General features: G+C 39.1%; 6 protein-coding genes and 2 pseudogenes across 6 annotated transcripts; 5 read left to right on the top strand and 3 right to left on the bottom strand.

Annotated features, from left to right (window-relative positions):
- Positions 1-329: 329 nt before the first annotated feature.
- On the bottom strand, positions 330-839 carry LOC138313366 (histone H2B-like; annotated as a pseudogene).
- A 25-nt stretch (positions 840-864) lies between these two features.
- Positions 865-1456, top strand: LOC138313365 (histone H2A). Its single transcript, XM_069253846.1, has one exon. It carries the CDS (start codon positions 1055-1057, stop codon positions 1433-1435), a length of 381 nt encoding a protein of 126 aa, XP_069109947.1. The 5' UTR covers positions 865-1054; the 3' UTR covers positions 1436-1456.
- Positions 1457-2727: 1271 nt separating this feature from the next.
- On the top strand, positions 2728-3214 carry LOC138313363 (histone H3). Its single transcript, XM_069253845.1, has one exon. The coding sequence runs from the start codon at positions 2728-2730 to the stop codon at positions 3136-3138; it is 411 nt and encodes a 136-aa protein (XP_069109946.1). The 3' UTR covers positions 3139-3214.
- A 2605-nt stretch (positions 3215-5819) lies between these two features.
- Positions 5820-6244, bottom strand: LOC138313345 (histone H2B). The gene has a single exon (XM_069253829.1). The coding sequence runs from the start codon at positions 6242-6244 to the stop codon at positions 5870-5872; it is 375 nt and encodes a 124-aa protein (XP_069109930.1). The 3' UTR covers positions 5820-5869.
- A 16-nt stretch (positions 6245-6260) lies between these two features.
- On the top strand, positions 6261-7153 carry LOC138313344 (histone H2A). The gene has a single exon (XM_069253828.1). The coding sequence runs from the start codon at positions 6507-6509 to the stop codon at positions 6885-6887; it is 381 nt and encodes a 126-aa protein (XP_069109929.1). The 5' UTR covers positions 6261-6506; the 3' UTR covers positions 6888-7153.
- An 847-nt stretch (positions 7154-8000) lies between these two features.
- Positions 8001-8815, top strand: LOC138313342 (histone H3). The gene has a single exon (XM_069253827.1). The coding sequence runs from the start codon at positions 8181-8183 to the stop codon at positions 8589-8591; it is 411 nt and encodes a 136-aa protein (XP_069109928.1). The 5' UTR covers positions 8001-8180; the 3' UTR covers positions 8592-8815.
- A 691-nt stretch (positions 8816-9506) lies between these two features.
- Positions 9507-10480, top strand: LOC138313341 (histone H4-like; annotated as a pseudogene).
- A 797-nt stretch (positions 10481-11277) lies between these two features.
- Positions 11278-11747, bottom strand: LOC138313340 (histone H2B). Its single transcript, XM_069253826.1, has one exon. It carries the CDS (start codon positions 11700-11702, stop codon positions 11328-11330), a length of 375 nt encoding a protein of 124 aa, XP_069109927.1. The 5' UTR covers positions 11703-11747; the 3' UTR covers positions 11278-11327.
- Between the last annotated feature and the right edge of the window lie 3924 nt (positions 11748-15671).

Raw genomic sequence — 15671 nt, 5'->3', positions numbered from 1 at the left:
TTTCCAATGGTGATAAGTAAGTAAGTAAGTAAACTTGTTATTGAAGAAAAATACTTATTGTTGTCGGCTCAAGTTTTTTCATACATAAACATTACCATTCATCGGTCGTGTAGCATCTTTATATAATTCATTTATAAACAGACACAGCATTAGCATATGTGTGGGTAACGACATTGTCATTTATTTGTCTCCAATGGTAAAGTTAATATGTTTTGTAATCATCATTAAATATGTGTTTCACTTGTGTATGTAAGTCTTGGACCAATATTTCATCAATATCTCTTTCACACCAATAACTAACTACTATAACAAATAACATATTTGCGCATTTTCGAGTGACATTGGGGACTTTTTGGGAAATATGGGTGGCCCTGAAAAGGGCCGTTTGTGGTTTCAGTAAACTTTGTTCAGAAGTTTACTTGGAGCTGGTGTACTTGGTGACAGCCTTGGTTCCCTCACTGACGGCGTGCTTGGCCAATTCACCGGGCAAAAGGAGACGGACAGCTGTCTGGATCTCCCGACTGGTGATGGTGGACCTCTTGTTGTAGTGAGCGAGACGGGAAAGCCTCAGCGGCGATTCTCTCAAAGATGTCGTTGACAAAGCTGTTCATGATGGACATAGCCTTGCTGGACACACCGGTGTCGGGGGTGCACCTGTTTCAACACCTTGTAGATGTAGATGCTGTAGGATTCCCTCCTCTTCCTCCTCCTTTTCTTGTCAGTTCCACGGTTGGCCTTAGCCTTGGTGGCCGCCTTCTTAGCTCCTTTAGATCCGCTTGCTTTGGGTGCCATGTTACTACTACGACGAGTGCCGATACGAGTATAACCCCAAACTGTTCAATTTTTTCCTTTTATACCATAGCCCTCGCAGGTAGGATCGAAAATATAGCGGTGAGCCAACAAACCACTCGAACCTCGACGGCTCACTGAAAACACCCCCGACTTTTTCGCTCGCTGCAATTTCGATCCTACCTGTGGGGTATAAAACGCTTGACGGCGTGCTAGGGTTCATTTCTGCTATATCTGTTTACAGTAACTAGCCGAACGTATCAAGATGTCTGGACGTGGTAAGGGAGGAAAAGTTAAGGGAAAGGCAAAGAGCCGATCATCCCGTGCCGGACTTCAGTTCCCAGTCGGACGTATCCATCGTCTTCTCCGAAAGGGAAACTATGCCGAGAGAGTTGGAGCCGGAGCCCCAGTCTACTTGGCCGCTGTCCTCGAGTACCTAGCCGCTGAAGTTTTGGAATTGGCAGGTAACGCCGCCAGGGATAACAAGAAGACCAGAATCATCCCCCGTCATCTCCAGCTGGCCATCAGAAACGACGAGGAGTTGAACAAACTGCTGTCGGGTGTCACCATTGCCCAGGGTGGTGTCCTCCCCAACATCCAGGCTGTACTTCTCCCCAAGAAGACCAGCAAACCCGCCGCCAAGTAAACGGTTCCAGTGTGCTTTCTACACTAAAAAAAAAAAAACGGCCCTTTTCAGGGCCACCCACTTTTCTCAAAAAGTGATCATATGAATTATCTCGAAAATATACGCAACACAACACCAAAAACCTTGTTGTTTTCAATCAATAACCACACAGAAATGTACAATGACGAAAAAGTAGCATGCTATATTGAAAAATTATGAACACAACAATAGAAAAATGTTGAACAAGCAAGCAAACAAGCAAGTGAATGATTGAATCAATAAAAACAAACGAAATCACACGCAAGTCAATTTTCATAACAAACCTGTTTTGCCTGTAAGTAGTTACTTCCTATGAATAAAAGTAAATGCACGCACATGTACACGTAATGTTAAGTTTAAGGGTATAAACGTACCTTCACGATAAACCGTTTACGGGTACGAGAAAACATAGGAACAGAAGTTAGGAAGGGAAAACGAGTGAAGAGTGGGAGGAGTCGTATGTGTTATCTAATAGCTAGCTGTTTTATTTTATTTATTCTGAAGTGAAGACAACTCCTAGATTATAATATGTCCTCAAGTAGTGCCGTCCAGTAGTAAACTAAACTAATCTAACCTAACCTAACCTAACCTAACAAGAGAAAAAGGAAAGAGAGGATACTAATAACCTAACACATATTTGTCATTTATATTTATAAACATGAGTACTGTCATACGTGTAGTGATGTATATACACAATATGGTAAATGAAATGCTCATGATCGTGTGGCAAAGCAGCAACGCATGTTATTGTATTGAATTTGAGTAGTTATAAATTAAGCACAATTAAGTTATTGTTGCTATTTTGCCACACAAACATGGGCATTTATTGTTTATATACATAAAACTGTACATTACATGCATGGAAATATCACGTTTCTACTGTGAGTGTATCTCAAAACATATTTATTTGTCACATTGATTGCAATATTTTAATCATTGTGGCAGGTATGTTGAATTATTATCAATAGTCACAAGTGTTAGACCGTCGTATAATTATCAGTCATAATTGGAATCGTATCAATGTTTATCATTATGACATGTTTTCATAGTAGACAGTTTTGCCGCAAACACAAGCCTAGGTAGGATCGAAACTTGGCGGATTGTACACGCCTGGCGGCCAATGAAGGATTGTAGATAGCGGCCAATCGAAAGCGTGATTACATATCCGGCGACCAATCGTCGCCATGTTCTCTAACGGAGCGGGGAGCACAAAAATAGCACTGACAGAATTTTTGTCATTCTACCGTTGAACTTCGACTGGTAAACATCAGAAAATGGCTCGTACAAAGCAGACCGCTCGTAAATCCACTGGAGGCAAGGCCCCACGTAAACAGTTGGCTACCAAGGCCGCCCGTAAGAGCGCCCCAGCCACCGGAGGAGTGAAGAAACCTCACAGGTACAGGCCAGGAACAGTCGCTCTCCGTGAAATCCGTAGATACCAGAAGAGCACTGAACTCCTCATCAGGAAACTGCCCTTCCAGCGTCTCGTCCGTGAAATCGCCCAGGACTTCAAGACTGACCTTAGGTTCCAGAGCTCTGCCGTTATGGCTCTCCAGGAGGCTAGCGAAGCTTACTTGGTCGGACTCTTCGAAGACACCAACCTGTGCGCCATCCACGCCAAGCGTGTCACCATTATGCCAAAGGACATCCAGCTGGCTCGCCGTATCCGCGGAGAACGTGCTTAAGCAGTACCTCTGTACATCACTAAACAAAACGGCCCTTTTCAGGGCCACCAAATTTCCCAAAAAGTTCCCTATACACTCGAAAAAACGCATCATCACCCCCATGGTCCTTGATGGAAATATAACCATCACTATATAATTATATAGAAGAATAGGCTATTTATGGCGTATACTTGAAGTGATGTCATATTGAAGATAATTTTGAAAAAGTGTTGTTGTGATATGAATGAAGAAGATGATTGAGTGTGTATGGTATTGTAGTGAAGTTGATAGGATAGAGTGTGAATGTATAAGTTAGATAATTTGTAATATTGAGTTAATAAAATGTGTGAATTGATGTAGGAATGTTGATTATTTTGGTTGTGAATTTTGTGTGTATGAATGTGTATAGTTTGAAATGTTGTAAATTTTTGGTGTTTTGTTTGTTTTGTATGTGTATTGATGTGTGTGTATGTTATTGAATGATTGTTTTTGTATTGGGTGTTTAGCGATGAATGTATGTTTGGTTATTTGAATGGTTGTAGTTTTGGTTAAAAAAAAAAAGGAAAAAAGGCCCCCCAAAAAAAAAGGGTTTGTATGTTGTGTTTTGTTTGTTTTGTGTGTTTTTGTTGTTGTTTTGTGATTTGTTTGTGCGCCGAGCGGAGCGAGGCGCGATTTTTTTGGGGGTATTTTTTTTTTTTTCAGGTAGCAAGTTTTTTTCCTCGTGTTATATGTATCGGATACCACACAATAAATGCTTTTAAACCGCTTGGACCGTCTTGTTTTTAATAAAAACGAACATACAATACTTCACTCAGCAATTACAACATTTTAGATGTGTATTAATGTCATTAATTATACGGCTTTCACACTTAGTATACAACCTAGCAAACAAAACATGTACAAAACTCTGACAAAATGCACACAAATTATACATGCACCCTAGCATTTGTTATTAAACTACGACACATTTTTCAAAACATACTGTATCACCGTTATGTTATAGACTATTTCATTACTTGAGACCTTCACGTTAAACACGTATCTAATACAATATACTCTCTTCACACATAATCAACAGTTAAACTTAATTAATCAACATTAAAACCCGTGTAACTCTATTTTAATAGGAGGATAAATATGATAAAGGTTATCTGAAATATTGCTACAATATGCATGTATACCATTACATCAAACGCAATTTACTGTACTTGTTTATTAAGTATCTATTCATGTTTCATAAAAAAAATTAGTCGCACATAACAAGTCCTTTGAAATAACATATCATTTCACGTTTACTGTGTACACATGTGTCCACATAACACCATACCACACCGCTGTAGAGAACGCTGGAATTATGACCAATGAAAGCCGTGCTTACAAAAACGCAGAGGTCTTCTCACACGGCCTAGACATTCTTATATGTGGCGGTTTTCAGTGAGCGGAGTCATTTCAGTCACTGCTCGCAGTCTGTAAACATGTCTGGAAGAGGTAAAGGAGGAAAGGGACTCGGAAAGGGAGGGCCAAGAGGCACAGGAAGGTGTTGCGTGATAACATCCAGGGTATCACCAAGCCCGCTATTCGTCGTCTGGCTCGCCGAGGTGGTGTGAAACGTATCTCTGGACTCATCTACGAAGAGACCCGTGGTGTCCTTAAGGTTTTCCTTGAGAATGTCATCAGGGATGCCGTTACATACACCGAGCATGCCAAGAGGAAGACTGTCACAGCTATGGATGTTGTGTACGCTCTGAAGAGGCAAGGACGTACTCTGTAGGATTTGGCGGTTAAACCAGAACGAAGCCTGTCTACAACCAAAACAAACGGCCCTTTTTAGGGCCACCAAACTTCTCAAAAAGCTCCTATATCACTCGAAATTACGCAAAGTGTTGTAGCACTAATTTTTCTCAACGTACCCAAAGTATTAAACAATCTTACATAAATATAATACAAAAATATATTGTACCAAATCCAAACTATGCAATAACAAATTTTTATTTAATCTAGAATATACCATACCATACGCATGTGTAGCCGATTCAAAACAACAACAATATTATGTCTATCTACAGACGGAATACGCATATCAAGATAAATATTACCACACAGTGAATTTTACGCATACATATAACGATAAATGGGTACACACAAATAAAAGATACATATATGGAACTAAATAACAACATCAGTTGGCCAGTAATTGATGTTAATACGTGTATAACCTCTACTTGACATTTATAATAATTAGTTTTCCTTTTGTTGTCTGCGCAATCAGTACCTCATTTCATTTCAGACAGTGTTATGGATTGGAATTAGTTATATTACATACCTGTTTTTATTACATTTCCAATGGTGATAAGTAAGTAAGTAAGTAAACTTGTTATTGAAGAAAAATACTTATTGTTGTCGGCTCAAGTTTTTTCATACATAAACATTACCATTCATCGGTCGGTAGCATCTTTATATAATTCATTTATAAACAGACGACAGCATTAGCATATGTGTGGGTAACGACATTGTCATTTATTTGTCTCCAATGGTAAAGTTAATATGTTTTGTAATCATCATTAAATATGTGTTTCACTTGTGTATGTAAGTCTTGGACCAATATTTCATCAATATCTCTTTCACACCAATAACTAACTACTATAACAAATAACATATTGCGCATTTTCGAGTGACATTGGGGACTTTTTTGGGAAATATGGGTGGCCCTGAAAAGGGCCGTTTGTGGTTTCAGTAAACTTTGTTCAGAAGTTTACTTGGAGCTGGTGTACTTGGTGACAGCCTTGGTTCCCTCACTGACGGCGTGCTTGGCCAATTCACCGGGCAAAAGGAGACGGACAGCTGTCTGGATCTCCCGACTGGTGATGGTGGACCTCTTGTTGTAGTGAGCGAGACGGGAAGCCTCAGCGGCGATTCTCTCAAAGATGTCGTTGACAAAGCTGTTCATGATGGACATAGCCTTGCTGGACACACCGGTGTCGGGGTGCACCTGTTTCAACACCTTGTAGATGTAGATGCTGTAGGATTCCCTCCTCTTCCTCCTCCTTTTCTTGTCAGTTCCACGGTTGGCCTTAGCCTTGGTGGCCGCCTTCTTAGCTCCTTTAGATCCGCTTGCTTTGGGTGCCATGTTACTACTACGACGAGTGCCGATACGAGTATAACCCCAAACTGTTCAATTTTTTCCTTTTATACCATAGCCCTCGCAGGTAGGATCGAAAATATAGCGGTGAGCCAACAAACCACTCGAACCTCGACGGCTCACTGAAAACACCCCCGACTTTTTCGCTCGCTGCAATTTCGATCCTACCTGTGGGGTATAAAACGCTTGACGGCGTGCTAGGGTTCATTTCTGCTATATCTGTTTACAGTAACTAGCCGAACGTATCAAGATGTCTGGACGTGGTAAGGGAGGAAAAGTTAAGGGAAAGGCAAAGAGCCGATCATCCCGTGCCGGACTTCAGTTCCCAGTCGGACGTATCCATCGTCTTCTCCGAAAGGGAAACTATGCCGAGAGAGTTGGAGCCGGAGCCCCAGTCTACTTGGCCGCTGTCCTCGAGTACCTAGCCGCTGAAGTTTTGGAATTGGCAGGTAACGCCGCCAGGGATAACAAGAAGACCAGAATCATCCCCCGTCATCTCCAGCTGGCCATCAGAAACGACGAGGAGTTGAACAAACTGCTGTCGGGTGTCACCATTGCCCAGGGTGGTGTCCTCCCCAACATCCAGGCTGTACTTCTCCCCAAGAAGACCAGCAAACCCGCCGCCAAGTAAACGGTTCCAGTGTGCTTTCTACACTAACAAAAAACGGCCCTTTTCAGGGCCACCCACTTTTCTCAAAAAGTGATCATATGAATTATCTCGAAAATATACGCAACACAACACCAAAAACCTTGTTGTTTTCAATCAATAACCACACAGAAATGTACAATGACGAAAAAGTAGCATGCTATATTGAAAAATTATGAACACAACAATAGAAAAATGTTGAACAAGCAAGCAAACAAGCAAGTGAATGATTGAATCAATAAAAACAAACGAAATCACACGCAAGTCAATTTTCATAACAAACCTGTTTTGCCTGTATGTAGTTACTTCCTATGAATAAAAGTAAATGCACGCACATGTACACGTAATGTTAAGTTTAAGGGTATAAACGTACCTTCACGATAAACCGTTTACGGGTACGAGAAAACATAGGAACAGAAGTTAGGAAGGGAAAACGAGTGAAGAGTGGGAGGAGTCGTATGTGTTATCTAATAGCTAGCTGTTTTATTTTATTTATTCTGAAGTGAAGACAACAACTCCTAGATTATAATATGTCCTCAAGTAGTGCCGTCCAGTAGTAAACTAAACTAATCTAACCTAACCTAACCTAACCTAACAAGAGAAAAGGGAAAGAGAGGATACTAATAACCTAACACATATTTGTCATTTATATTTATAAACATGAGTACTGTCATACGTGTAGTGATGTATATACACAATATGGTAAATGAAATGCTCATGATCGTGTGGCAAAGCAGCAACGCATGTTATTGTATTGAATTTGAGTAGTTATAAATTAAGCACAATTAAGTTATTGTTGCTATTTTGCCACACAAACATGGGCATTTATTGTTTATATACATAAAACTGTACATTACATGCATGGAAATATCACGTTTCTACTGTGAGTGTATCTCAAAACATATTTATTTGTCACATTGATTGCAATATTTTAATCATTGTGGCAGGTATGTTGAATTATTATCAATAGTCACAAGTGTTAGACCGTCGTATAATTATCAGTCATAATTGGAATCGTATCAATGTTTATCATCATTATGACATGTTTTCATAGTAGACAGTTTTGCCGCAAACACAAGCCTAGGTAGGATCGAAACTTGGCGGATTGTACACGCCTGGCGGCCAATGAAGGATTGTAGATAGCGGCCAATCGAAAGCGTGATTACATATCCGGCGACCAATCGTCGCCATGTTCTCTAACGGAGCGGGGAGCACAAAAATAGCACTGACAGAATTTTTGTCATTCTACCGTTGAACTTCGACTGGTAAACATCAGAAATGGCTCGTACAAAGCAGACCGCTCGTAAATCCACTGGAGGCAAGGCCCCACGTAAACAGTTGGCTACCAAGGCCGCCCGTAAGAGCGCCCCAGCCACCGGAGGAGTGAAGAAACCTCACAGGTACAGGCCAGGAACAGTCGCTCTCCGTGAAATCCGTAGATACCAGAAGAGCACTGAACTCCTCATCAGGAAACTGCCCTTCCAGCGTCTCGTCCGTGAAATCGCCCAGGACTTCAAGACTGACCTTAGGTTCCAGAGCTCTGCCGTTATGGCTCTCCAGGAGGCTAGCGAAGCTTACTTGGTCGGACTCTTCGAAGACACCAACCTGTGCGCCATCCACGCCAAGCGTGTCACCATTATGCCAAAGGACATCCAGCTGGCTCGCCGTATCCGCGGAGAACGTGCTTAAGCAGTACCTCTGTACATCACTAAACAAAACGGCCCTTTTCAGGGCCACCAAATTTCCCAAAAAGTTCCCTATACACTCGAAAAATACGCATCATCACCCCCATGGTCCTTGATGGAAATATAACCATCACTATATAATTATATAGAAGAATAGGCTATTTATGGCGTATACTTGAAGTGATGTCATATTGAAGATAATTTTGAAAAAGTGTTGTTGTGATATGAATGAAGAAGATGATTGAGTGTGTGTATGGATTGTAGTGAAGTTGATAGGATAGAGTGTGAATGTATAAGTTAGATAATTTGTAATATTGAGTTAATAAAATGTGTGAATTGATGTAGGAATGTTGATTATTTTGGTTGTGAATTTTGTGTGTATGAATGTGTATAGTTTGAAATGTTGTTAATTTTTGGTGTTTTGTTTGTTTTGTATGTGTATTGATGTGTGTGTATGTTATTGAATGATTGTTTTTGTATTGGGTGTGATGCGATGAATGTATGTTTGGTTATTTGAATGGTTGTAGTTTTGGTTAAAAAAAAAAAGGAAAAAAGGCCCCCAAAAAAAAAAGGGTTTGTATGTTGTGTTTTGTTTTGTTTTGTGTGTTTTTGTTGTTGTTTTGTGATTTGTTTGTGCGCCGAGCGGAGCGAGGCGCGATTTTTTTGGGGGGTATTTTTTTTTTTCAGGTAGCAAGTTTTTTTCCTCGTGTTATATGTATCGGATACCACACAATAAATGCTTTTAAACCGCTTGGACCGTCTTGTTTTTAATAAAAACGAACATACAATACTTCACTCAGCAATTACAACATTTTAGATGTGTATTAATGTCATTAATTATACGGCTTTCACACTTAGTATACAACCTAGCAAACAAAACATGTACAAAACTCTGACAAAATGCACACAAATATATACATGCACCCTAGCATTTGTTATTAAACTACGACACATTTTTCAAAACATACTGTATCACCGTTATGTTATAGACTATTTCATTACTTGACACCTTCACGTTAAACACGTATCTAATACAATATACTCTCTTCACACATAATCAACAGTTAAACTTAATCAACATTAAAACCCGTGTAACTCTATTTTAATAGGAGGATAAATATGATAAAGGTTATCTGAAATATTGCTACAATATGCATGTATACCATTACATCAAACGCAATTTACTGTACTTGTTTATTAAGTATCTATTCATGTTTCATAAAAAAAATTAGTCGCACATAACAAGTCCTTTGAAATAACATATCATTTCACGTTTACTGTGTACACATGTGTCCACATAACACCATACCACACCGCTGTAGAGAACGCTGGAATTATGACCAATGAAAGCCGTGCTTACAAAAACGCAGAGGTCTTCTCACACGGCCTAGACATTCTTATATGTGGCGGTTTTCAGTGAGCGGAGTCATTTCAGTCACTGCTCGCAGTCTGTAAACATGTCTGGAAGAGGTAAAGGAGGAAAGGGACTCGGAAAGGGAGGTGGGCCAAGAGGCACAGGAAGGTGTTGCGTGATAACATCCAGGGTATCACCAAGCCCGCTATTCGTCGTCTGGCTCGCCGAGGTGGTGTGAAAACGTATCTCTGGACTCATCTACGAAGAGACCCGTGGTGTCCTTAAGGTTTTCCTTGAGAATGTCATCAGGGATGCCGTTACATACACCGAGCATGCCAAGAGGAAGACTGTCACAGCTATGGATGTTGTGTACGCTCTGAAGAGGCAAGGACGTACTCTGTACGGATTTGGCGGTTAAACCAGAACGAAGCCTGTCTACAACCAAAACAAACGGCCCTTTTTAGGGCCACCAAACTTCTCAAAAAGCTCCTATATCACTCGAAATTACGCAAAGTGTTGTAGCACTAATTTTTCTCAACGTACCCAAAGTATTAAACAATCTTACATAAATATAATACAAAAATATATTGTACCAAATCCAAACTATGCAATAACAAATTTTTATTTAATCTAGAATATACCATACCATACGCATGTGTAGCCGATTCAAAACAACAACAATATTATGTCTATCTACAGACGGAATACGCATATCAAGATAAATATTACCACACAGTGAATTTTACGCATACATAAAACGATAAATGGGTACACACAAATAAAATATACATATATGGAACTAAATAACAACATCAGTTGGCCAGTAATTGATGCTTAATACGTGTATAACCTCTACTTGACATTTATAATAATTAGTTTTCCTTTTGTTGTCTGCGCAATCAGTACCTCATTTCATTTCAGACAGTGTTATGGATTGGAATTAGTTATATTACATACCTGTTTTTATTACATTTCCAATGGTGATAAGTAAGTAAGTAAGTAAACTTGTTATTGAAGAAAAATACTTATTGTTGTCGGCTCAAGTTTTTTCATACATAAACATTACCATTCATCGGTCGTGTAGCATCTTTATATAATTCATTTATAAACAGACGACAGCATTAGCATATGTGTGGGTAACGACATTGTCATTTATTTGTCTCCAATGGTAAAGTTAATATGTTTTGTAATCATCATTAAATATGTGTTTCACTTGTGTATGTAAGTCTTGGACCAATATTTCATCAATATCTCTTTCACACCAATAACTAACTACTATAACAAATAACATATTGCGCATTTTCGAGTGACATTGGGGACTTTTTGGGAAATATGGGTGGCCCTGAAAAGGGCCGTTTGTGGTTTCAGTAAACTTTGTTCAGAAGTTTACTTGGAGCTGGTGTACTTGGTGACAGCCTTGGTTCCCTCACTGACGGCGTGCTTGGCCAATTCACCGGGCAAAAGGAGACGGACAGCTGTCTGGATCTCCCGACTGGTGATGGTGGACCTCTTGTTGTAGTGAGCGAGACGGGAAGCCTCAGCGGCGATTCTCTCAAAGATGTCGTTGACAAAGCTGTTCATGATGGACATAGCCTTGCTGGACACACCGGTGTCGGGGTGCACCTGTTTCAACACCTTGTAGATGTAGATGCTGTAGGATTCCCTCCTCTTCCTCCTCCTTTTCTTGTCAGTTCCACGGTTGGCCTTAGCCTTGGTGGCCGCCTTCTTAGCTCCTTTAGATCCGCTTGCTTTGGGTGCCATGTTACTACTACGACGAGTGCCGATACGAGTATAACCCCAAACTGTTCAATTTTTTCCTTTTATACCATAGCCCTCGCAGGTAGGATCGAAAATATAGCGGTGAGCCAACAAACCACTCGAACCTCGACGGCTCACTGAAAACACCCCCGACTTTTGGTAGTGAGTGTGTGTATGTGTGTGTGTGTGTGTGTGTGTGTGTGTGTGTGTGTGTGTGTGTGTGTGTGTGTGTGTGTGTGTGTGTGTGTGTGTGTGTGTGTGTGTGTGTGTGTGTGTGTGTGGTGTGTTGTGTGTGGGGTGTGTGGTGGTGGAGAGAGAGAGAGAGGAGGGAGGGAGGGAGAGAGAGAGAGAGAGAGAGAGAGAGAGAGAGAGAGAGGGAGGAAGATTTCGTCCCTGTGAAATGTTCTTGTTCTTGTAAGGTTTATTGTACGCAGAATAAAAGGTTTACAGAAAAATTCGACTTGGTCATGTGTCCTCATAAAATACTAAATAGCCTGTGAACCCTACCACATATTTATATAACCAATGACCTTCCTTGTTACTTCAAATTATATCTCCACTAACACGGCATGCACTTCACCAATAACAATCGTGATTTTACTAATTTTCCACCAACCATTGCTCATCCGCATTATTCTCTTATGACATGTATACTTCTTCCAAAGCTATGTACATGCACAGTTTGTGATTTATTACATTACACATAGGGGTAGTAACTACAATAAAATTACATTTATAATCAATTTTTTATCTACCTCGGCCAATTATGGAAAGCTAAAAAAAAACTTACAATGTCATAAACCTTTAGGCTACAATAGGAACTTAAACACCAAACCAACCCTAACAATTAATTGCGCGGTCGTAGCGGATTACTTTTGTATGCAAAATTGTCATGGTCCTTAGATCACAATTATTATCACTAGAGAATATTGAGGTCTATATCGACCCCTTAACATTGTTTAATTTAAAGGGGAAGAATGTAATCGGAAATTTCTAGTGTTTTAGCGTTGTTTGGCTATGCAATAAGGTCTTGTTTTTGGGAAACAGGTTCTTATATAGACTATATATATTTTGTCAAAAGAATATCCTAATTCCTTCATCTTTGTTAATAGAGTTTGATTGGCAAATACATCGGCATAAGATTAGTTATGTAGGATATTAACTGTAGGTGGTCGGTAATCGATAGGGGTCGATAATACCTTTTAGTTTCTCTACATATTATACTAACTAAAGAAAAATATAAATTACACCAAGGATTTATAAGTCCTTGATTACACATATTTACATATTAAAACAAAAAACTCAAAAGATTCAATTCAATTCAATTCAACTCAACTCAACTCAACTCAACTCAACTCAACTCAACTCAACTCAAATAAAATAAAATAAAATAAAATAAAATAAAATAAAATAAAAATAAAATAAAATAAAATCAAATAAAATCAAATAAAATTAAGCTAAGCTAAGCTAAGCTAAGCCAAGCTATTTATTCTGCAACCTTATACGTCTTAAACCTGCCCGTTTTCTAGATTAACATTATAAGAAAATACTGAAAATGCCAAAATATCACTACTCAAGCCTTATTACACAGTGTGTCCTACCGCACAATCCAAAATCCAAAAATGGGTTAAAACCGGTACCACCGATATAATACTAGAATTATATGCAAAAAGTATACTCATAGCTACAATACCTAAGTCAGAAAAAAATGTTTTGTAACACTGCTATAAATTTTTAATGCACTACATTCGTCTACAACGACCCGGAAGTATTTGTATGTTGTGGTCTCTTTTCAGTTGTTTCGAGATGGACTATAGCAAGACTACAAGCCTTGCTGTAAGTAACAATTTTGTTTCGTAAAATAGGTAAAAATAAATTCATATCTTGAAAAAAACTCCAGAAAAAGCTATCAATATCATTACATGAAGAAAAAAAAGCAACATTGGAGTATTAATTAAAACAAACGTAATAATGAAAAAATACGAAACTAATAGAATATATCATTTACTTGTCGCGGGAAATGAGAATATGACGATGGGCCTCTGTCAACACTAATTTTCGCTGCATGTTTTAATGAACCAGTAACTTCACAGCCAAACAGTCGGTGAGTAACAGGTAGACTACCCAGTATAATACCAAGACATAACAAAACGTCAGATATGCCCTAAATAACTAAATTCCACCGACCACGTGAAAAACCCGCCACACCAAATGGAACTGTTGGAGAGAGTTCATATTTTGGTGGAAGTGGCGGTGTGGCGGTGCGGTGTTTGCTTTTAAGAGGAGCGAGAATAAAAATGCGGCCCACTTTCTATCGATATCGCCTTATATCCCTACGGCCCGTTTGTCCGAGGTCACAATAGTCCGAAGGCCCGATAGTCCGAAAACAGATATCCTAATAGGGGCCTATAACGAATTTATATGCGAACAATACTCGGAAATGAAACAATCGTTTATTACAGTTTTAGATGCAAAAAAGGTTGTTGTAAATGCTAAGGTATACTTACATAATGTAACTCTACTGATTTGATACGAAAAATGATAATAAACAACGAAATGTTGTGAATTAAAAAAAAAAGAATAGTATAATCTTGATATACGTAACCCAAGGATTTATAAGTGAGAAGGATTCATTCGTGTCTGTCTCTTTACACTACTAAACACCACGCGAGACGCTTATGAACTGGGAATAAAAACCGTTTTTCTCAACAAGTACTTGTCTTATCGAGTCAAACGAAACACCAATGTAAAGTAAATTAAATTTCACAACGTTTATAACTTGCTTTAAAGACGGAAGATTTAGAAGAAATGTCTTAAACTATCGTTAAAAAAATACGACCGCTCATGAAATGGCAGCACGCTTCAGAAAGTAAGACGGTAACCCTCGCACCCCCATGCTACATCAAAGGCTGCGGCGGCGGATATCAAAGGAAATCAGTCGTCGCCCAACGTCACGGTCAGTGCACAAACACAAAAGCGCCTGCGCTGCCTTTGCCTAAAACTCTGTGTGACTTATCCTTCTCATATATGTCCTTGACGTAACCGTATCTGATATTAAAGAGTATAAGCATTTTATATGTACAATGTAATCCGGTTGAATATTTCCCCAAAAATATCATTATACAGACCATTTTCAACATTAAGCGTATAATAAAAAAAAAAGTCACAGAAAGGGGAAAGAAACGCAAAAACAAGTTGTTAAATACATGTACATATTGTACAATATAACAACGTTTACGGGTAAAATAAAGGTCATATTTTGGTAAGATTTGATTATATACATCATTTATTCATGGAACAACGTTATTCTTAATGCATGCAATCAAATTACAGTGTTCATAAGGCTGTTTGTAAGATAATTCATATAACGTATGCTTGTGAGATATAGCATATTAACTTTTTTTTAATTTCATTTTTTTCATTTTGATGTAATTTTGACATAGCAATGCTAGCAATGCTCCACGAGGAAATGACAACTTGCCGTTCATTGAAATTGTCAGATCAGCAGTGCAGAAAAAATGTTTTCGTGAAATACAACTCTATGTTAATTATAACAACTATGTAACTTGCAATATTTACTAATTTTCGGACTAACAGGCCTTCGGACTATTGGACCTTCAGACTAGCGGGCCTTCGGACTATTAGGCTGTAGGGATATAAAGGTGTCGCCCTTTCTATAGTGACAAACATCATCCGGCTCCCTATGTGTGTCAACCCAGTTTCGATGGGTTTGCAGTTGACTTGTCTGTGAAGGAAACCTTAAGACATGCACCAAGGATAAGTCATACTGGTTTTTGGGCAAGTGTGGTGCACAAGCTTTTGTCTTTGTGCATTGAATTGAATTGAGTTGTCTGTGACATTGGGGAATCATAGACGTCTCGCCACTTGGTCACCTCGGCACTTTGATATTCTGCACTTGGTAATCACTGAAAATTATACATTGAATTATTACGGAATCTGTAAATATTATTT

This window comes from Argopecten irradians, unplaced genomic scaffold, assembly GCF_041381155.1.
Source record: "Argopecten irradians isolate NY unplaced genomic scaffold, Ai_NY scaffold_0661, whole genome shotgun sequence".
Taxonomy (NCBI): domain Eukaryota; kingdom Metazoa; phylum Mollusca; class Bivalvia; order Pectinida; family Pectinidae; genus Argopecten; species Argopecten irradians.
Note: the sequence above shows the minus strand (reverse complement) of the source record. Positions and strands in the feature narration are given on the sequence as shown.

Bases quoted from the DNA above. Each gene is read 5' to 3' on its own strand.
- LOC138313365 (XM_069253846.1), top strand. From the start codon at position 1,055: ATGTCTGGACGTGGTAAGGGAGGAAAAGTTAAGGGAAAGGCAAAGAGC.
- LOC138313363 (XM_069253845.1), top strand. From the start codon at position 2,728: ATGGCTCGTACAAAGCAGACCGCTCGTAAATCCACTGGAGGCAAGGCC.
- LOC138313345 (XM_069253829.1), bottom strand. From the start codon at position 6,244: ATGGCACCCAAAGCAAGCGGATCTAAAGGAGCTAAGAAGGCGGCCACC.
- LOC138313344 (XM_069253828.1), top strand. From the start codon at position 6,507: ATGTCTGGACGTGGTAAGGGAGGAAAAGTTAAGGGAAAGGCAAAGAGC.
- LOC138313342 (XM_069253827.1), top strand. From the start codon at position 8,181: ATGGCTCGTACAAAGCAGACCGCTCGTAAATCCACTGGAGGCAAGGCC.
- LOC138313340 (XM_069253826.1), bottom strand. From the start codon at position 11,702: ATGGCACCCAAAGCAAGCGGATCTAAAGGAGCTAAGAAGGCGGCCACC.